Source organism: Calonectris borealis, chromosome Z, assembly GCF_964195595.1.
Source record: "Calonectris borealis chromosome Z, bCalBor7.hap1.2, whole genome shotgun sequence".
NCBI classification, from domain to species: domain Eukaryota; kingdom Metazoa; phylum Chordata; class Aves; order Procellariiformes; family Procellariidae; genus Calonectris; species Calonectris borealis.
Window position 1 is genome coordinate 76,169,560 of NC_134352.1, and position 21,838 is coordinate 76,191,397.

Genomic DNA, 21,838 nt, shown 5'->3' on the forward strand with positions numbered 1-21,838 from the left:
AAGCCGCAGGGCACGGCTGGCATCTGGGGACACCCTGTGACCACAGCATTCCATGCAGAACGCTGACGGGAGACACGTGCCAGGAGCGTGAATCCTGGCAGATGGTTTTCTCTAGGGATTTTTTTTTTTTGGCACAAGAGAGTAAGAAATTGAAAGCTGGAGACAGAGAGCAAGCGGCTAGCACTATAATACAGCCTGCATGAGAAAGTGCCGCTTTTCAGTAACCTGTTCAGCAAGGGAACGAGGCTTGATAGCAGGATGAGAAGATAATTAGTAATGTATCTGAAATCATAATGCATGTTATAGGCGAGTATACGGAGAGTGAAAACTGCAACATTAAAGCCAGTGACAGCAACCTGCTCCCTGCGAGCACAGTTTGACTCAGCCACAGCGGTTCACTCGTGTTCAAACAAACTACGAAAGTCAAACACGGCTCCTCCTCGCTCCCGGGGTTTTGGCACCGGGCGGGATTGCTGCTCCTCGACATCGCACCTGCTCCCCCGCCTCTCCTCGCTCCCAAAGCCGCCCTCGCCGCCCGGCAGCCCCGGGGCGGACATCTCACGCCCGGGACGCGGGGTGCCGGCGGACGCTAGCGCCCGAGGCCAGCTGTGGCTCCCACCCGGGCCGGCCAGCATGGCTTGCCCGCCCTCGACGGAACGCGGGCCCAGCCGAGAGGCGGCCGGGACGCCCGTCCCGGCTTCCCAGAGACAAACCCAAAGGCCACACAGGCGTGAGGTCTCCCAGCTGCGCTCCCGCTCAGGAGCGGGGTGCCCGGCTGACAGCTAACTTTGGGGGCAGGTGCTTGGGGCGGCCAGGCTCGGCCTTTCCTCCGGGCGCCCGGCGGTTTCGCCCCACGCCTCCCCCCACAGGTGAGGCAGGAGACCGCCGGGGCGGGTCAGCGTGGCCGCCCAGCGCCCGGCCCGGCCTGAGGCGCTCCCGGCACCGGCCACCCCCCCGCTCCGCCCAGCCGGGCGGTCGCCCCCCCCGCTGCTCCCGCTGGAACCCCGCCGCCCCCCGTCGCCGCCCCACTCACCTCGCACGCACAGCAGCGACATGGCGGCGCCCGCCGCGCCTCAGCTGCGGCCCCGCCAGCCGCCCCCGGCTCTCCTCATGCCGCCCCGCTGCCACAGGGCGGGCGGGCGAGGCGGCGGCGCCGTGAGCGGGGGCGGAGACGCCCCGCTGAGGGGAGGGGCGGGGCGACACCGGCCGGGGCGGGGCGGGGTAGGGCGGGGCACCCCCCCGCCGCGCCGCCATCGGCACCCCGCGGCGGCCGACAGGGGGCGCCGCCGCCCCCTCCCTCCGTCGCCACGGCAACCGCCCGGGCCCCGGGCCGCGGCGGGTGGAGCGTCCCCCCGGTGCAGAGGGCGGGGGGTGCCCGCGGCCGGCCGCGCTGAGGCGGGCCTCGCCGGCACCGACGAGTTGGCAGCCCGGGTTCCCGGGGCGTCCTGTGCGGGTGGAAAGGCCCGGGGACCGCCCGTGGGCGTCGGCAGGCCGCAGGGCAGGGAGCGGGGGACAGGGCCGGGTCCCCTCCCGCTGCCCGAGCCCGGCTCGGGGGCGTCCACACCTGAGGAGAGGGAGGGCTGTACCTGGATGGGGTTTTTTTGGTGCTTTGCCCCTTTTTTTTTTTCTGATTTTTTCACTTTTGTTTTACTCCTGCAAGGTAAAAACTTGCTGGATACCTAGCATCCTGCCTGTGTTTTTGCAGGAGTCATTCCTGCCAATGAAGATGTCCCTGCCCATGGCAGGGGCATTGGACTAGATGACCTTTAAAGGTCCCTTCCAATCTAAACTATTCCATGATTCCGTGTGATGTGCACTCCACCCATCCTGGGACAGGCTCTGGTTTATCATCATAAGCTCGGCTGAGGCACAGCAACAGCCACCCGTATCCCCCCCAAGCAGCAAAAGCCGTAAGCAAATGCTTTGGGAAGAGCAGGAGCAGGACAAGCAGGCGTGATTATTGTGCCTTAAGTTCTCCCTCAGTACCCTTCCACCTCCAAAGTGCGACCAGCTCTGAGGGTTTCCTGAGCCTGATGTGTTTGTGCGGTTAGCAACCCTCCCTCTGCTTGCCTAGTCTTTCTCAGGCCCCTGCAAAGTCCTTCCATCCCCATCTTCTGATCAGGTGTTTCACAGGTCTGCTGCCTGTTGCAGGAAGAACCACTCTTTGGCCTCCCTTGAGCCTGGTTCTAGTTGTTTTCTCTGATGGCCTCTAATGCTTTTAGTGCTGCTTCATCCCAACCTGTAAATAACCGTAACACCGCAGAATGTGCTTCTAGTTCCAAACAGAGGATCCAAGGAGAAACAAATAATTTCTGATACTGAAACTCAACAGCAAAGTGTCATATAATGTGATTGCTATTGCATTTACGTTTCGAATAACTCAAAAGTCTACACAGAGGCTAGAGACCAAGACTCCTAGTTGAGTGTTTCAAAGACACAACCAACCTTCCCAAAATTCAGACCTAGACAGGAGAGATTTGATTTCTGCCCTGCCCAGCACAGCGTGTTTTACTGCCCTTAAGTCTGCTGCACAGAAGAGTATCAGCCGAGGAAATGTGTCAAAAATACATGTAAAGCTTCTCTGAGATACCAAGAAGGACCACTTGAAAGGACAAACCATGATGTTCCTGCAAACAACCAACCAAACTGTGTGCTAAAGGTGTTGCCAGAGGCAGTCTGATAACAAGGGACTGAAAGCACTTCCACTTAGCAGTGCGAATGTGAACTGTCAGTGCAGGGAGCCGCAAGCGCCAGCACCGAGCCAGGTGGGGAAGGAATCTCCTCTTCTTGCCCCTGAACTGGCTTCAGTGCTGCTGAAATGCTGCTAAACTCCTCAAAAGCTCTGATTTGCTTCTTTATGTGTTATTCAAGTGTAGCAGCGGCAGACTGTAAGGGCTCCAGCATACGAACCTCTGCATTTTGCTTGTACTTCGTCAAAGCCTGCCCCATGTGTGAGCGGGGCACAACACTGGCTTTTCAGTTAACTTAAGGGGATGTTAGTGTTTTGCCCTAAAAAGTCCTTTGTTATTTGTCTCCCATGTGCTTTAGGGTAGGACACCAGATCCCCAGCCTTTTCAGATGTCCATTGCTCCTCTGCATTCATCAGGGCCCCAGAGCTTTTCATCAGCAAAAGATCTGCCCCTCCTTTCCCGTCTTCCTTTGCAGCCTCGCTGCAAATGAAAACTCTTAAACAGTGCATGAGCTAATCTCTGCCATAACCACACAATCCCATCATGACTGCTCTCCTCCCTTTGCCAGGCCCCATTGCTCTGCCTGTCCTAATTTAAAAATTAAAACCTTTGAGGCCATGATTGTCACCTACTGTGTCACACAGCACCTGGTTTAGCAAGTCCCTATCTTGCCCACAGCTTGTAAATGCTACCATAATACAGAAATTATCTCATCGAGGGCAGATGATGTCATACACATTTTAAAATCATTGTAATGTGTTATTAGCAAGCATGGCAATCAAGTAAGCATCTTGTAGCTAGGATGAGATATCTTGCTACCAGCAGTAGCTGTGAAGGCTGGGATTATCATAGATGTTATGAATTCCCTGCAGTTCCGAGGTCTAATTAGATGCAAATGTTTTACCAGTCTTTATCTAATCAAAAGAGATCATTTGTATAACTCCCGATTCCCAAATACAGGGGTTACTTGCGTGTCTGTCTGCCCTTCCTCTCCTTTCCACTTCAGATAGGCTGGAAAAAGGACCATGCCACTACTGCGAAACTTTTGCAAGGAGGAATTACCCTCTTCTAAATTATGCTTGCTCCTTGAAATTGACTTCCTTATGTTTTCCCAGCTGAAGTGACACTCTCCAAATGCATCATATTTTTTCTAGTTCTTCCTCTGGACATTGTTGTCATAAATACAAAAATAGTTTAATCATTAAAAAAAGTGCAATAGAAAGAGGAAAAAACCCACCATTTCCTCTGCTGTCCTCAAACTCTTAAGCATGAACGATCTTTCCAGGTCTGTTTCTATAAATCCACAAAAGGGAATGCCAGGTTCAGAAATACTTAACTACAAGCAAAGCCCCAAATCCTGTTGTAGCAGTGTGGATCTAAATTCTGCAGCTGACAGCGTGGGCTAGTAGCACAGGCAGTACACTCTCTCAGCAGCGTATTTTTTTTAATGGAGAATTTTACTGAATTAAAGAGGGAAAATACAGTGCAGCGAGCACACTACAGTAACCTTCATACACACTGAAACGATATGACTACCTGAACAAAGACTGAGATACTGTGCAAACTCAGGAAGGAGGCATGACCACCAATTCCAAAATGATACCCAATTTTCACTCCCCGCAGAGCAAGAGTTAATTTTCTCTGGCTACTCAGACCCCAGCCACTGGTCTCGGCTCACCTGCTGTTGGATAGGAAAGTAATAAATGGGTGATCCTCCCACCACTGCAGCTTGCCAGCTGTTTCATACCTGCCTATTTGCTATAGTTTCGCTGTTCAGAGAGTAATATTTATGTAGCTATATTTGCAGCCTAAGTAAACTGTGTTTTCTTCTTTTCTTCTTGTTCTTCTGCCTATTTTGAGTTTTGTATTTCTGCCGCTGGAGAACGGCTCAGGCTGAAACTTGGCGTGTAGCAAATGCACATAGGCTTTATTTTAAATCAAATGGTTTAGATCTGTTAAACCATTTTTCTGTTATGCAACTGACAAAAAAAATCATCTCAGACCTGTTATTTGGGGCTAAGCTCTAAAGATAAGGAAAAAAAGCTTTTCATTTACCCTACGACATTTGGCAGGAATTGAGTGCTGAATATAGACTAAGCAGTTGATTGATATTCTGATATTAGGAAGCAGCCCTCAGATTTGACTGTGAAGGTAACAGGCTACTGACATGGCTTTCCCCGGTATTTCTGCTCTATTTGTTTACTAATAAAATGTAACAGCTAGGGGATCACAGGATCTTTTTCACAGACACTGTGTGGTGTCTTACCGGCGTGCGGGAGCCATTTCAATAGCATCTTGAAATGTAGCTGTCTCTGGAGTGGATTGCAGCCAATAATCAGTGCATTAGCCGAAGAACACCGTATACATGCACTGAAACTTGCATGGAAGCAGCCTGCAATCCTCTCAGTTATATGTAAACCCCAATGTTGTTTTTAACATTCCAAAATGCTCAGACGGGATGATACACGTGAAATTTTAAAGGTCTGGGAAAGGACTTCTGCAGCTGCAGGTCAGCGAGGTGAACAGGGCAGCGAGGGGCAGCAGCCCCCACTGAACAACCAGCCAAACTTTGGGCTGCAACTTGGTGCATCTTCTTTCCAGTATTCCAGTCTTGGCTTTTCCTAAAGGTTGGTGACATCTGGAAGTAACAGTGGTCTGGCAATTTAAGGCATTAACCCGTGGCTTAATTTTAACTCCCTCTTGAATCAGAGACTGTCCAACTGTCCTATTCAACCTGCCACCGTGACACTGAAGTCCTTGCACTGAGTCTTTCCTTTCGGCATGCTCAGGAGCTCTCTGCAGCCATTTAGCTTTCCTCCTTCCATAGCATGGGCACGTGGGTAGGATTTAGTTTTTGGGCCTTCATCTTCCATCCACAAAATGGAGGTTGTGATAATTCTTTAAGGAAAGAGGTATTAAAGATAAGGAGTGTCCTGATTATAAATACGTTAGCGATGATGAGGTGCTTGGACACTGTCACCACATAACCACTTAAGACAGATAGCACAAAGAGATCTGCCAGCTTTTAGATTACAAATCCATGTTCAAAAGGCTGGAGAGGTGAGAAGCATCCTTTCATCTCAGGGAAAAAACCCTCTGCATAAGAAGGCAGCTTCCATGGGAACTGACCTTTCCATACAGCTGCTCTGCAGAAAAGTCTTTCAACCACTCATGCTGGAGTCCATAGAACTGAATCCATTACTCACGCAATTATCCCAAGCGTCCCAAACACAGCATTTCTCGTTCATATTGGGGCACTTCGTCCTTGAGCAACACAGTGGGATTGCACTGCAGGCTACACCCTGCAGCGTGGGACCTCTGTCTGTCCAAGTAGTGAGCAGCAAAGCCAGCAACACAGGGTCTGTGTAAAATATAGACCCCACAGGGAATATTTTCCCAGGATCTGATCATGCATGCTAGGACTGGTGCTCTCTGCTAGTGATCCCTCACTTGGCCAGCATGGACACTGCCACTATTGCTGCTCCCCTAAAAGCAGGTGCCATAACATATCCATGAGCTGAAGGATGTTCAGGTGCTCTGAAAGTCTCTGCCTTAGACTGAAGTGATCTTTCTGATCAGCAGAAATACTGTCCTTTGAGCAATATTTATTCTTGGCTACATTTTATACTCAGCTAGCTCCCTCTTGACACTTACCTGCTGTCCAGCAGTCAGGAGTTAGGGACATGGGGACACAGGACTGAAGAGACCTCTGGGGTCAGAAGCCCTGTCCCTACAGTCACGCTGCCCCTTTTTCCCCAGCCTTGTCTCTTTCACAAACAGCTCAGGGGTTTGCTCTGGTACTTTACAGGAACCCCTCAGCAGCCACCATCTCCAACATAATTCATGTTCATCCTTCTGCCAGCTTCACCTTTCAGCTAAAATAGTGTTTCCTCCCTTACCCATGAGACAGCAACCCTATCCCCACTCTAATTTTGCTTTCCCAGCCTTAAAAAAGGCATCTTTTCTGAGTCCGGAGATCACTGGCTCTGACTGTCTGATTTCTGTTTTGTAGCTCTTGCTGTTTAACGCTTCTCAAGGATGGATGGCACTTGGGTAGGGTTTGTGCACAGCAGGTCACATCAGGATCAGGCCAGTATTTCCTGACGTTGGTGCCTCAGATTAGCTACACAGATCCACGCAGTTCTGTGAGATGATCTTCTGATTTAATGGGAACACCCATTCTGCTATTCCACACTCCCTTTTGGTAGGATTCATGTTTAAAGTGAGCCATGGCTTTCCTGTTATAAAGGGGGGAATAACTATTTTATTTTAAAGAAATCAGATATTTTGCCTTTCCAAGAGGAGTCACTTTTAACTGGTGCAAAGGTGCAAAACCCCTCACCCCAGCCAGGCTTGTTTCCTGCCTTACAGCTGTGTCTTCAGTTTTTGTTCTGTTCACATTAACAGACATTTGAGGAGTGCGGAGGTTACTCTTCAATAGAGAAGCCTAGGGGGATAGCTTTTCTCTTGCTTTTGTAGTTTTTATTCATTGAAGAAGAACATTTGTCAGAGATAAAAGAGGAGATGTTTGTCAAAGTTAAGGTTGTTGGCAAATACAGCCCAAGCGATGGGGTCTGAGGAAGAAGCACCGTGAGACCGCAAAGGACTCTTCTGTCTGCTTGACCTGCTTCACCATCCCAAGACCACAGTCAAAAGCCACAGAGTCAGTCAACCTCTAGCAAAGAGCATCACAGGCATAAGGGAAATGGTGCTACCCCTTGGGGATATTGGATCCCCCTCGCTTTGCCCTGGAGCAGCTTGCCAGAGTTTCTACCCTCTGGTATGATTTCATGTCATAGTGTATCTGTTATCTGAGAGCGGCAGGGAGAGAAGGGTGGCTTCTACACGAAAACAAAAAATGCCTCAGTAAGACCCATGAAGAATATGGGAGGGCATTTAACTGTATTTATGAGGAACATGGTTTTTGTCAGAGGAGTTTTATAGTGCTCTTGTAAAATTACTTTCTAGAGCAATAAAGTACATCGCAGGGAAAGCCCAACCTCCCACAGTCTGCTAGAGCCACCGACCCTCTAGAAGTGGCCAAGTGGCTGACGTTTCCTATGCAAACAGGCTGTTTAACCTTCCAGCTAAGTTGTTCCATAGGCGCCAGAGTCCAAGCAGTGTGCGTACGTACCGTGCCTTTCTGCTACGTGAAGAACAGGAGAAAGCAGGCAGGCAGGCAGGCTCGCCCTCCCCCGGGCACGCACTTCAAGCTTTCAGAGCTGTGATAGCAGGATAAAAGTCCTGTTGTGAGCACTTTCTGCCACCAGCCTTCTCAGAGGGGTGTGCAGAAAGCAAGCATTTCGCAGCTCTGTCCTCTCTGGTTTACCCAGGAGTCTCTCTAGTTCACATTTGCACTCCCCTTTTTATCCCTTTTTCCAAAGGATTTAGAAAAATCCTTTTCCAAAGAATTTAAAATGCGAAGATAAGAGAAGCTTATCCATTTCATTAAACGCCCATGCAATGTCTAGCACTCTGCTGCTGATTGTTGCAGTTTAAGACAAGCAATAACTAATTATTAGGCAGCATCTCACTATCCTGATTGTAATTTTTCCCATTCCTCCCTCAAATGCCCTTTTTTAAACAACAAAAATAAAAATTAAGGACTCTTCAGGTTTTACTTACTTGTGTCCATAATACAGCTTGCCTAGCAGCTGTGGGGCAGTTTCTTTAATAACAGAGCAAGCTGCAGGTGAAGATTAAGTCGCAAAAGATGTAGCATTACAGCCTGAAAGCTGTTGTTTTTATGGACCATAACTCTTTATTACCAATATGTGTGTGTTGCTGAACTTCACCATCTATCCCTCGTGGTAGGTCTGAGAGGGCGGGTTTTGAAAGAATAACAGCAATAGAGGATACTCTTGAAATCTTCCCCAGGAATGTCTTGAATAACATCTGTTTAAACAAGATTAATATAATTTAGGGACTGTTTCTCTATACTGTTTGCTGCATCTTTGAATGAAATAAATTGATAAAAAGCAAATACAAAAGCAAAATTCAAAACTGTAACTAACAATCACAGATTTCCTCTGTTTCTTGGGCTGGGTATTATCATTTTATGGTGCAACCAGAACAGACACCATTCACGAGCTCTTTGGGCCTCTCTCAAGAGTTGAGGATAAAAAGAAAAAAAAAAAAAAAAAAAAAAAAGAAGGAAAATACTGCTCTTCCACTTTTGTTTCTATCAGAAAACAACAAAAAAGGGCAGTAAGCCTTTGCTCTATACTAATGGAAATCCAACCCAGCTGATTGCTTAGGAAAACCAGCAAAGGTTGGAAAGAAATAGGCTGGCACAGATACGGTTGTTTAAACATTGGGGCTGCGATAAGGGGTCTGCAAAGATCCTGCCACGGTCGAGGTTTGCCTTGGCAGCAAGCTGAGGAGTGAGAAGTCCCCGGTTACTAGATTGTAACTGCTGGCCCCATGGGGGTTTCTTCTGTGGGTCACTGGGGCAGGCAGCCCGGAGCCTCGCCATAATGCCCGGTACCCTTCGTAATACAGCATGATACAAAAGCCATCTCTCAGCTCGCCTGGGAGACTTGTCCAAACCCACCCAAAGGGAGGGAGCAGGGGCCACCAACACCTCCAGCCCCCATCTCCACCCTGAACAGTGCCTGCATTGCCCCAGGGCTGTCATTTCCCTCCGTGCTTCTCTTCTTTCTCATCTCTTCCCACCTGCCTGAGCAGGACTTAGCTGAAGCATCTCCCAGAGCCTACAGCCAGAGCATGGCTGCAGGCAGTGCCTTTAACAGCCTGATGCTGGCACGAGTTTGCCAGGTCTTGTCTTAAGCAAGTAACTGGTGTTTGTCACTGAGGAAAGGGACACAAAAGCAAAACAATCCTCCAGAAAAAGGCAGTAAAAGAGCAATGCCACTGAGATCAGGTCAGGTGCAGCAGTGAAAAGCAGGGTGGTGTAGGAGAGGCTGGAGAGCAGCTCAGGTCTAGCCTCCCATCACCTATGGGAAATGGTCTGCTGAGATGCCATTCCCTGTCCCCATTTGTGTAGTTTCTCACATCTGATCACTGAAACCACACAGCCTGTAGTGACATCCATCAGTACGAGCTGATAGGATCATGACAGGGATGCCCAGCAGAAGGTTAAGTTAGGGCCCACCCATCTGGACCAAAATCTGCCCCTGCCAATTACTAGTTGGGGGTGTCTAAGACCTGCCACGAGGCAGAGGTGGGTGTCTAATTTCTAGAAATAAGAAGCCATGAAGAAGCAACCTATCTGAAATGACATTTGCTTAGCCCAGAGCATTTTTGGGCAGTACCAGGCATGCTTTCTGCCCCTTTACATTTTTGCTAAGTATATAAAGCCAAGATCCCGAGATCACTCATCAGAGACCCTACAACCCTTTCCTTAGGGTATTGCTCTTAGTCCCAGCAGCCTGGCCAAATTCCAGTTGGGTAATTAGACCATGATTAGGTAACTGCTTGCATATGCCATTCTTCTACCCTAGGGAGCCTGGCTCTAAATTATTTGATGCTTTCAGGACTTCTAGTCATTAGCAAGGCTGTTTCCCTTGCCAGTGGGAGACTAAATGCTGGCGGAGGTTGAGGAATGGCTCCATTGTACATGGCCTGCCTGTAGGATGGGTATTGCCTGGGTGGCTTAGATATTGCCTATGGTAGTCAGAGGTCCTCCTGCCATTCGGGGAGATGCTGATGTGAGCCTGCTCATAGAGCTGAGGTGTGAGCAGTAAGACCTCCAACTGCGAAAATGAACCCAGCATCATTGTTATGCTTAGTGGGTAGGAAAGAAACAGATTGGCAGCGTCATTTACATGTGCTAGGCATCATTTTGTGGTTTGCAGATTGAAATTCTTAATGGCAGTCGTTACAAGTTGTTTGCTTCCAGATGCTGTTTGCTTTCATGTTCAGAGCTACACACATTAACATAGAAAATTCTGCCTGGAAAAATGTTGAGTACTGGCAACTGCACAAATCTTGAAAAAGTCAGCATCCAAAATGCAGAAAATTTTAGGCAGATACCATAATTTTGCCCTGTCTTTTGATCCTTAATGGCCAGGCAATTATCTCCCATGGGATATTTGCGTACATACATGCAAAACTGCTGATAGCTCACAAAGATACCGGTTAAAGAGATTTTTGCTTCTATCACAGGATCTTTTATCCATCATCTGCCTCTTCCCTTGCCCAGCAATTCCCCTCTAGTCTGCAGCTCTCATCCAGCCAACTATCGCCTCCTGTTCCCATCTGGTGACCGCTGCTGTCTTCTGCATCCAGAAGCTCCTTAAAGCCAAGCCTTGGCTGACACATCCACAGGGAAAAGCCCAATTCCTCAAGCTGATTACAGCCTGCAACATCCATGGCAAGCTTGGCTGCAAAAAGCCAGATATTCTGGCACCAGGACCCCCTACAGAGACAACACAGATGTAGAAGAAAAGCATCCCTGTCTGAATCCATCTTCCCATAAAGTAGCCAAGTTTCTCTAGAGGTCTCCCATGAAACTACCAAGCAGCCCAAGCCCCGCTTTTGTGTGCAAAGATCTGCTAAGACAGCATCCAGCAGCAATGAAGTGCATGTTTCCCTGCAGGATCTGGAGGTTTTAGAGCAGAGACTGGAAGTACCGAGGAGCCTTGTAAGTCAAGCCTGATGTATTTCTTCGGGGTTGCTTGTAATCTGAGGATTTACCAGAAAACTTCCCAGTTTTGGTGTTATTTAGGGAAAGTTTCTCCCTGTAGCCTCACCAATTTAGTGCTGACAGAGTGAGTTTCTACAGACCAAAATCTCTAACTGCAGGATGCCCTGAAGGCAACATGAATGCCCCTTAGGTACTAAGCTTTAGTACTTATTACATCTGCATGTGGGGATGGAGGAGCTGGCATCTGTACCCTGTCTCAGCTTTCTGGAAGGAAGAGCAGAGCTTTTCTAGCACTTTAGGTGTGTGTTGGACCATCAACCGAACCATGAGCCCTTCCAACAGTAGGGAAAAGGAGGTTGCGATGCACGCCGGAGTCTCCGGCCAAGAGCCGAGCAGGCAGCACAGCTGGGAGCCAGCAGCTCTCTCACAGAAGCAAACCAAGACAAAGAAACTTTCCCTTTGCATGCAGGGGTTTCTCAAAACAGATCCTTGCACCTTCCTCCAAGGCCATTAGCGCCGAATGCTCTCAGCCTCATCATTTCTACATTTTTGTGTGTTCATACAGCCACACGGCCAGCTTTAGCTGTTTCGTGGAGGTAGGATGTGCCAGTGCCTTGACCGTGAAGCAAAAGCAGGAAGGGTTGCTTTCACCAGTTTGTGCCAGCCTGTACAACTGCTCTGCTCCCCTGCAAAGCTCCTGAGGACATTTTCTAGCCCCTTCTTGGTCCTGCTGCTGTCCTGATGCAGTTTAAAGGGTGAGCAGATGCTTTGTCCTCCCTGATTTGTCACCACTGGGTCATTGACCACGTTTTTCTCTTGGAAATCCCATTTTCCTTCAGATTCTCTGTCCTCTGTCCTCGCTGGTCATTCCCTCAGAGTGTCCTTTGGGGCAGGCATCCCCCTGGGCTTTCTGTGAGATTCCCTCTGGGTCAGGATTTAGCTGGGAAAATGCAGCGGGGGTGTCTGTCTCTGAGCTCTTCCCACTGTGTCCCTTTGTATAATCTGTGGAAATGTTTCTTGGGAACAGTTCCCTTCACCCTCAAATACATATTCAAACTAGGTTAGATGCCCCGAAAGTACCTATTTTTCTCCACTGACTGTAAAGGGAGCCTGGGAACCTTAGCTCAGAGGCAGAAAATGTCAGATGAGATGAATCTAATGCTTTATCTCTGAATATGGGGACCAGCTCATACAGCTCCATGCTGGGGACTCACAGATCTGCCTCTGTGTCCCAGACCCAGCTTTCTTTGTCCAAAATGAACCTCGATCTGCCACGATTTTCTCTTCACAGATGCATCCCATGGCCTCAAGTTCAACTTGGCTAGAATAAAACTCTTCACATTCATCAAGTCCTTCCATCATGGGGTACAAAATCATTATCCTGCCAGTTTTTCAGGCCATAACCAATATATCATCTTCAAAGACCAAGGTCTTGCAGAGCCTTTCAGTAGAACACCTCTGATCTTTCTCCACTCCCTTGCAGGAAGGAGTCTCATCAAAGCTCCCATCAGAGCTATTCTGAACTGTGCAGCAAAGGCCCTTTTCCCAGCCAAATGTTGGACCCATCTGGCTGACACAGTCCTAAAGAGAAACCACAGGAACCTGCTGTATTTGTCATCCAGCTCTCCCAGTTCTCCACTGTCCACTTGTCTTCATCTCTGAAGTCTTCAGCATCCCTCCACACTCATCTTGCAATGCTCCCAAAATGTGAGCTGGCTGGTTGGCTCAGCTAGTGTGCTCAGATCCATGCGGTGCTGGCTGACTTTGTTTTTCCCCGGTGCCCCTTGGCGTTGTCTCTACCTGCTGCTGTGCTTCAGATCGCAACCTCTCAGAGACAGGTTTGTCTTTTTATTGTGAGCTTGCACAACAGCCACTGAGGTACAGCCCCTCTGGAGCGGGTGTTGCTGCAATAACTCAGACCGCAAGGACTGAAATACGCTCTTTGCCTGATTAAATCTGAATGGGGATTAGTAATGGAGGAGGAAAGAACTGCAACTTTAATTTATGAACATTATCCTCTTTCCTTCCCTCACCCACTTGGCAGCAAAGTGGATGCGCGGCTGCAGAGCAGCACTTTTATGAGAGATACACGCACCCCCGTGCTCCCCTGTGTGTTTATTCCAGCTGCAGCCGGCGGAGATAAAACTCCAGAGCCAGGCCTGTTGGGGCAGGAAGCCAGCTTCTGGAAATAGCTCGTCCCTGTGGAGCATGTTCAGCTAGCACAGCCTGGGGATGGGTACCCCAAAAGTAGCCAAGTGCCTCCCACCACAGCGCAGCCACCTACACCTGGGACAAGATAGCTGTGATCTCTTCCTGACCTGGCCCTTGGGCTTTCACACCGGAGACCTTTGCTGATAAAAGGTACCCTGTTTGGGCCCTTGTGCCTCCACAGCATGGATATGGTGGCCAAAGGACTCACTTAATGGCATAAGCCACATCAGCAGGTGGCATTTATCAGCACTAGGTCACATTTGGGGTGTATTTTTTTCCCCTCTGAACTCAAATCAAACCAGCTATGCTAGTGGGGCTTTTTTTTTTTTTGCAGATCTAAGCATGAGAGACACAGAGGCAGGTCTTCTGGACTGGAAATTGCTGCAGAGAGCCCGAAAACACTTCCCATCCATTGCTGTCTCTGCCAGCATTGCTACGGCATCCTCCACCAGCATAGTGCAAAGCCCGCAGGTGAGAGGGCTTTGCTCAGCCCCCAGCCACCCTCATGCCTCTCCAGCACCTGGATCTGCACCCCAGCAGATGCTTCCCCGGGACGGGGACAGCCGCAGTTCTCAGAGCTGGGGGCCGAGGCTCCTGCCTCCCCCGCGGCCGTGACCTCGTTTGCTTGCGCACTCGCCTGCGCAGAGCCGGCGAGGACTCATTGGGGGAGCCCCGCGCGGGCAGCTGGCAGGGATTTTTTCATCGTTTAATTCTCAATCCTCCCAAGAGCCTGCTGAGGGATTGAGTGCGTTCACCGAAATGAAGGGCAGGCAGGAGGGGCAGAGCTGCACACGGGGAGCTGAAAAGGCCCAGCAAGAGCAGTTTGTTCCCAAAAGTCCCTTTGAATGGGAGAAGCTAAGACAGAAGTAATGGCCAGAGTGGGCATTTCACTGGCCAGCAAACCGGTGGCGCAGTCAGACCTGGCAGCTCCTGTCCTGCCTGCAAGCAGCACGCTGAAACCTAAGGGAGGGTCCCAGCCCAGTGCAAGCAGAGGTGACAGGCCATGAGCAGCTGTGATTTGGGATGGGAAGGTTTGTCCTCTCCGCTACCTGCGACCCCCCAAGCACAGAGATGCCTGTGCTGTGGTCCTGGATGTGTTTGCACATCTGAGCAAGAAGAGCAGTTATACACAGGTGGATGCTCTTACAGGGGTTTTCTGGATGCCGACAAACACACTGGCAGTGCAGCAGCTTGCTCGTGCTGCCCAGCCCTGCCTGATAATGTGGTGGCTAGTGTAGCCCCTCCTTCAGATCTGCCTCTCTGCTCCATGGGCTCCTTCTGACCTGGTTTCCTCTATAGATGCAGATGGAGATGTGCTTAAGATGCACAGAGGGCAATATCAACTGTTCAGTGAGGCGTCTTTCCATCAGTTTCCTACAGAAGCTGGGAGCAGCCCCTACCCCAAAAAATTGGTTTTAAGAGAAAGGTGCCGTGACTGGAGAGCGGGGTCCTGCAGTGGCAGGAAAGGTTGGGGGTGCCCAGGTAGGGCAGCCTTAGGTAGTCAAGGCTCAGGTTATGGCGAGAAGGGGGTAAACAGGTCTGGCATGGGATTTGACTATAAATCCAAAGGAAATGCTAGCTGGTGCGGACCTCTAACAACATCTATCACATCAGCAGCGTTCTCATGTGTCCCCGTTAGAGATGCGTGAACAGAAGATGGGAAAGGGTGCACATCAAGACTGAGCCGGTCCAGCAACACAGGCACATACAGCAGCTTTGGCTGCTCGAGGTACACAGGTAAACCCCAAGCCTGAGCCAGGCACCATCAGCAAGATCCACTGAGTTATCATGGCAGAAGCTTTGCAGCTCTTCTTGTTCTTACAAAAACGCACCTGCAGAGCACGCATGGATGGATGGAGGGAAGAAATGGGAGCCTGCCATGCCTCCTCATGGCTCTCTCATTGAACATTCCTCCATAGGGAATCTCGGGCACAAAACAACCTTCAACCTGCAACAGGCAGAGGGAAACAACAAGACATGGGAATACAGTGAACCTCAAGAAGTGAGACCTCATGCCAAAGAACCGGTGTCCCAAGAGCATTATGACTTTGTAAAAACACCTCTCTCCATCCCTTTGCTGGAGGTGCACGGCTGCACCAGGGTGAGAAGCCTGTGAACACTTTTAATGCACCCTAACACCCCCACTCTGGGGTGGTTATCGCAGACCCCAAGGTGTCCCTGCTCCCCACAAGGGCAGAGAAGAGCCCATCCATTCCCCATCGCTGTGCTGGCTCGTTTCCCTCATTCCTGCCTTGCCCCTCTTGCTCAGAAAGGCACTGAAAGAAGGTCCTGGTAGCAACCACGTACCTGGTGAGGCCTCAGCCTGAGCCCTCTCTAGCCCAGGAGCTGCTGGACTGGAGCTCACCAGCATGTCCCTTGTCCCCAGATCCCCTCGCAGAGGGAAGGTGCAGCAGAGCCAGGAGAACCAAGGTGCAATCCATGGGTGCCTACGAGCAGGGCTGCCTTGGGGGAGCCTCACTGCCACGCATCTGAGCAGAGAGAGCTCCGTGCCCAGGGGCCCTCCTTTCTGCAGAGGGTGGGCGATATGGCTGCACCCGCCGGGCTCCTGCCCGCCTGCCCTCGCAGCCCTCCTGGGGCTGGTACCGGGTCTGGTACAAGAGAGGCGCCTGCCTGGGTCCTGCTGGGTGCGTGTTCGCAGGGGGGACACTCCGCAAGGCTTCCCGGTGCTGGCAGGGGGACAGGCTCTGCAGCAGTGGCAAGTGCGGATTCGTGCCACCACGGCCAGCTTGGCCAATTGACCGGCGGCGGTGCCTGCCCATTGCTCGCCGTGCCCGGCGGGGCTCTCTCCTGTAGCGGGGCTTGTCCCTCCCGTAACGCTGACCCACGGCAGGGCGAGGGCAGCACCCTGCGGAGGACATGCACCCCAAGTCTGCCAGGGGACAGGGGCCGCCCAGCTCCCCCCAAAAGGCATTGGACACAGTCCTGCTGAAAATAAGCTGGGCTGGGCTGCCACCTTGTGCCAACAGGCAGCATCCACTGACCAAGCCCAGGCATGGGAAGGGATTTTCTATCACCCCAAATTTTCAGTGACCGAAATGGGAATATATCCCCGGACCCCACAGAGCTCAGCACCTCCCCGGCAGCAGGCAGCAGGGAAGGGGCTTTGCTGTGCCTCCCTGCAGCGCAGCCCTGGAGCCGTCTTCACCCACAACCCGGGGTTCAAAGAGCCCGTACCCCTGCAAAGCTCAGCCCTGTCGTCCAGCAGCCGTGTCCTCCAGGCAGTGGAAGAGGGGGTGCAGCCAGGTGCAGCACCCCAGGGGGTCGGGGCTGCGTGGGTTGCAGCATCCCCGCGAGTGCTCAGAGTCGCAGAGCTCAGGGGAAGGACTCAGCCCCGAATGCCGAGCATGGCCAGGGAGAAATGCCAAAATTTAGGTGCAGGCAGGTACCCGCAGGGAGCGGGCAGCCTTGGGCCCTGGGGCAGCCTGCAGCGGTGGGAGGCATTTCTGGGTGGCCCCAGCCTCTGCCATCCCGCCAAGGTGACGCCAAGGGGACCTTCGCCTGCTGCTATCAGCCCTGGCTCGCACACTTGGCGTGGGTGAAGGCTGTTGGCACGGCCCGGGGGGCCGCAGCAAAGCCGAGACGTCACTGCACGGCACCAGCCCCGGCACAGCCCGCACCAGCTGGCTGCTTAGGGCCGATGCTATCTAGGTGGGTAAACGGAGTTTATCAGTTCCTCCCTTTTTTTTTTTCCCTTTTTTTTTTTTCCTAAGGCAGGCACAAAGGAAAGGAAACATTTCTGCAGGGAAGCTGCAGCAGGGGAAGCTCAGGAATCCATTCCCATCCCCAAAGCTGGGGCAAGGTGCATGGCTCCCCAGGGCCCACGTGGACCAGTGGCACCCTCTCTGTCCCTGGTGCCATCCTAAATCCGCAGCCTGTCCCCCAGCTCCCCAGCTGCAGCTCAGGTCAGAGGGCCATTAAGTGAAGTCAAATTGGCCGGGGTGATGGGTGACTCCAAGGGGTGAAGTGGCAGCAGGGGGAAGTTTGTGTGCCCAACGGTGAGGGGTGAGCAGGGATTATCTCCCTGGTGCTGAGCTGGCACATACCGTCCCCAGGTGTTGTTCCAGCACTGGGTATAGGGTGGCCGCTGGGCATCGCCTGAGCACGGCTGGCAGGGACATCTTCAGTGCAGGACGTAACCAACACAACATCAGATCTGCTGTGGCTTTGTGCTGCAAACCCCCAGGCCTGGAGACTCTTCCTCTGGGTACCTGCCCGGGGCTGCACATTGCTCTTGCAGAAACTCTTCCTGCTGAGCTGCAAGCTGCAGCCCCCACCCCTCGTTACACTGTCTGCCAGCAGCTCCAGGATGGACCTCTTGAGTGTTGCCCACAGCCAAGACCCCTGTTTGGCTCTGGGAAGCCCCATGCGCATCTCAGACACAAAGCGCAGTGAAGTGATGGCTAAAGCACCGAATTAATGACCTGCGTCCCGCTGTAGGACCTGGAAGGTCCCTTTGCTCCTCGGTGCCTGAGTCCCGCCATGGTCCCATGGGGAGCGCAATGTTGCCCTCCTCTGCAACACGGGAGAGACAGCTGATGGGAGAGAGCCAACACTGGAGCTATGAGGATCGTGTGGGGTCTGGGAGGAAGACAGCAGCCCAGCCCGACCCTACCGCTGCTGCTCATTAAAGTGACACCAGATCCAGCTTTCCTCAGTAGTTACCCCCCCCCTTTCCCAGCAGGGCTCTCCATCTCAGCAGACACCCCCATTCGGGACGAGGCATCGGTGGGCACCACTCCGAGCCATGCAGGGAGGGACTCCCGCAGTGCCGGGAGGGAACGCCACCCCTAGCCCCCAGAGGCGGAGGGCTCCTCCAGCAGGAAATTCTCCGAGCATGATTCATATCTCCAGTTTTACAGCCGTTTCGGTCAAACAGGTAAACCAAGCACATTGCTAGGAACAGGTTCCAGCGGGGAAAAGGTCCTGCAGCGCCAGCCCACGCTCCCCTGGGGGTGTCCCCCGGCTCTGGCACGGCCCCGTGGGGACTGGGGTGCATCCCCTCCTTGAGAAAGCCATGGGGAAAGAGAGGCAGGGTTTGGCTATGCTTTCCTCCGTTGCTAACCGTGGGGAGGACGGTAAGTGTGAAAACCCCGGGAGGCAACGCTGCCGGAGCCAAGGTCTCTCCGCAGCATGCAGAAGGCTGAGGCTGCGAGGGAGAGACAAGCCAAAGCCCTTTTGCGGCAGCCTGACGAAGAGATGCCAGCGCGGCACGCCATTACGAGGGGAAGTGACACCCAACGCTCCTCTCGCACGCCTGCCCCTTGGGCTTTCTCCATCTCCTCTGCCAGTTGGGACGAGGCTGTGAGTCACCGCGGGACGCCCGGTCCAGCCCTGCCGCCATTCTGCACCCCGCCAGCCCGGCCTGGCTTGCCAGGGCCCCCCAAGCAACGTGACAGTTGATTCCCACCAGCTTCCTCCAAGAGCCTTTTAAAATTCCCTGCAATCTCTCCCTGGCAGGGCTCCAGGTCCTTCCGGGCTCGTTTCTGCACTCGTGTCCTTTATTGCTTTACCTACGTGGACTTGGATCGGGCGTGCGTAGCGTGGGCCAGCCTGCCGGTGCGGGCAGCGTGCGGGTGATGCGGGGGGTGGCATCACCCCTTCGGAGGCACACCTTGCCCCATCAGCTTTGGGAGATGATGTGCGTACTTTTCGAAGGCGCTTTTGCGATTGCGAAACCTGCCCACACCAAGAAAACGAGCATGTGCATGGGGACGTCACCCTTCCGTGATGAAAACTATTAAATTAAATTAAAACTGCAGCAGGAGCCTTGCTGGTGTCAGCTCCTCAGCCTGCTGGAGTTCGGCACCCAACAGCCTCTCCGGCGGGAGCAGCCAGCCTGGCAAACAGGCTGAGCGGCCCCAGCCGCCGAGCCGGCTGGTCGGGGCAGCGCTGGCAGCTCCGGGAGGGAGCTAACCCAGCGATGAACTCACCGGCACCCAGTCACCTTGCCAGCGCACCCTTCAAAGGGAAGCCCCGCAGGCAGCAGAGCTCATCACGGAAGGACGTCGTTCCACCGCACGCTGCCCGGGACACCTCATCTTCCTGGGGAAACACCCTCCTCTCAGCCCTCCCGACAGGCGAGCCTCTGGAAGGTGGCCAGCCGTGGCGCAGAGCCCTGCCTAACGTGTTTAAACCCCCTGCTTGCCTCCATCGCCCTTGTGAAGTCCTCTGCAGGTCCCCCGGGTTTGCAGGGAGTGGATGAAATCCACTCCAGGCAAGCCCCGGGCGGGCTGTCCCTCTGCAAGGCAGCGGTTCAGGCTCGTGCGGTAACTTTCCCCCCATTGCCATCCCCTCCCAGCCTCTGGAAGTTTTCCAGACACTCTCGGAACCACCGCTGTCTTCTGCCTGCGTTACCGCTCCCCATCAAACGGCCACGGTTGAGGTCCTGCCCCCGCCCGGGTGGAACGGGAGCACCCTCACCCCACCCAGCCTGTTACAAGGAGCTTTTACTGCTCCTTAATCCTGTTTCTGGAATGAGTTTTAAAAATCAGGGGAGGTTGCTAAGGGACAGTGTGCTCAGCAAGGACATTGCTCGCAAACTCTCAGCACTCAAAAGCGGGAGGTGAATAACTTGGGATATTATTAATCCTTTGCTGCCCACACAATAAACAGAAATGTATTATTCTTGTCAAGGACAAAGGAGCCCATATTTCCCCACAGCCGAGGAGCTGAACCAGCAAATCTTTTGGATTCAGCTCCACGGTGGGTTCAGCTGCTTCTGAAGTTGTTCCAGTTCAGTTCCCGTTCAGGCCAATAATGGTTCATTAACCATTTGTTAACCCTGAACTCATTTCAGCTAGTTTAAGCTGGAAAACACAGCCTGTACAAGTGGCCGTGCGATGGGGACCGAGCCGTTTTCAGCCCATCTCTGGTTTCCACGGCCTCTGGTCCCATCCCGGTTGGACACCAGAGCTTCTCGCCAGCTCGGCAGAGCTGACACACGGGGCCAAAGGGCAGAAAAGCTAAATATTGCCCCGGGAAACCCGCGCCATGAGGGACGAGCAGGGGCGCGGGGGAACGGAGCCTCCCTGAAACCGGCACCTGCACAAGCACGGTTCAAGGCAGCGGCTCCTAAACCACCGGGAGCACCGGAGGATCGTGTGTTCCCATCGTCACGCTCAGAAATTAAAATGCTCCGTCCATTAAATACCCTTTAACGGCCCACAGCCCGAATCTGGCACCAGCCAGGGGATATTTAGCAAGAAATCTCCTACAACATCAGGCTGAGATCCCCGGAGGAGACGAGGTCCCACGGCAGCAGCGGCAGCACATTGAGCTGCCGCTTCCCCCGGCAGAAAAGCGCCCGGAGGGCAGGGGGGCGAAAGGACCGGCCCCTGCACGCCAATAATCCCAGAGAGCGCCCGGCTTTGACCGTGACGGCACCTCCGAAAATAATGCCCCCGCACCGGCAGCAAGGCCAGGCGGGCGCTGGGGCTCGGCAGCCGGCGCGCTGCCGGTTCGCATCCCGCTCGCTGCGCGCTAGCGGGGTCAGAAAGCGAGATCTTGGTTATATTTATCATTTGACGGTACCGGTCCCCGCTATTTTTAGCGCGGCGTTGCAGCTGCGGCTCGCCGAGCAGCGAGGCTTTACCAAGCTTCACCCAAAACTGCCGAGGCCCTGACCCCGAGGGCCCGCCGTCAGGCCGGGGAGCTCCGGGTGCTGTCCCCGGGGGCAGTGGGTCCTGCTTGGGCCCCCGCCGGCGGGTGGCCGAGCCCCGGTGCCCCACGGGCAGCCATTTCCCCGGGGCAGTTGCCCCCACAGGTCCCACGGCTGCCGCCAGCTCCGGCACAGCCCGGCGCTGCCGTTTCCCAGCCCCGCTGCGCAGGCCGGGCCTGTGGGGCACCGGCACCACTCGTGGGGGGGGGGACACACAGCCGGGTGGTCCCACTCGGGACGTGTCCGTGGGGCAGGGGACGCCCCGGGGGTCCCATCTGGGGGAGGCCACGCCCGTGGAACCGGGGGGGGGGGCCGTGTCTGTGGGGCTGGGACACGCTGCAGGCACAGGCCTGGGGAGGTGTCCGTGGAGCTGGGACACGCCGCGCCCGTGGGTGTGTCCGTGGGGCCGGGACACGCCGCGCCCGTGGGGCTGAGACATGCAGTGCCCACGGGGCGGGGGGAGCCGTGTCGGTGGGGTGGGACATGCCGCGCCCGTGGGGCCTGGGGGGTGCCCGTACGGCCGGGACACGCCGCGCTCGTGGGGCCCTTGTCCGGGTCCAGCGCCCCCCGGGCGGGCCGGGGTCAGGTCAGAGGTTAAAGGTCAGCCTGACCGCGGGTCAGAGGCGAAGGGTCAGGGCGATGGCAGCCCCC

At 53.5% G+C, this 21,838-nt stretch overlaps 1 protein-coding gene across 2 annotated transcripts in view; it reads right to left on the bottom strand.

Annotated features, from left to right (window-relative positions):
• Positions 1–1,135, bottom strand: part of UNC13B (unc-13 homolog B) — a 217,829-nt gene extending 216,694 nt beyond the window's left edge. For both annotated transcript variants that reach the window (XM_075138254.1, XM_075138255.1), the window contains exon 1: positions 1,034–1,135. In XM_075138254.1, coding sequence (XP_074994355.1) covers positions 1,034–1,055 — 22 coding nt within the window. In that variant the 5' untranslated portion in view covers positions 1,056–1,135. The remainder of the gene's footprint in view (positions 1–1,033) is intronic.
• Between the last annotated feature and the right edge of the window lie 20,703 nt (positions 1,136–21,838).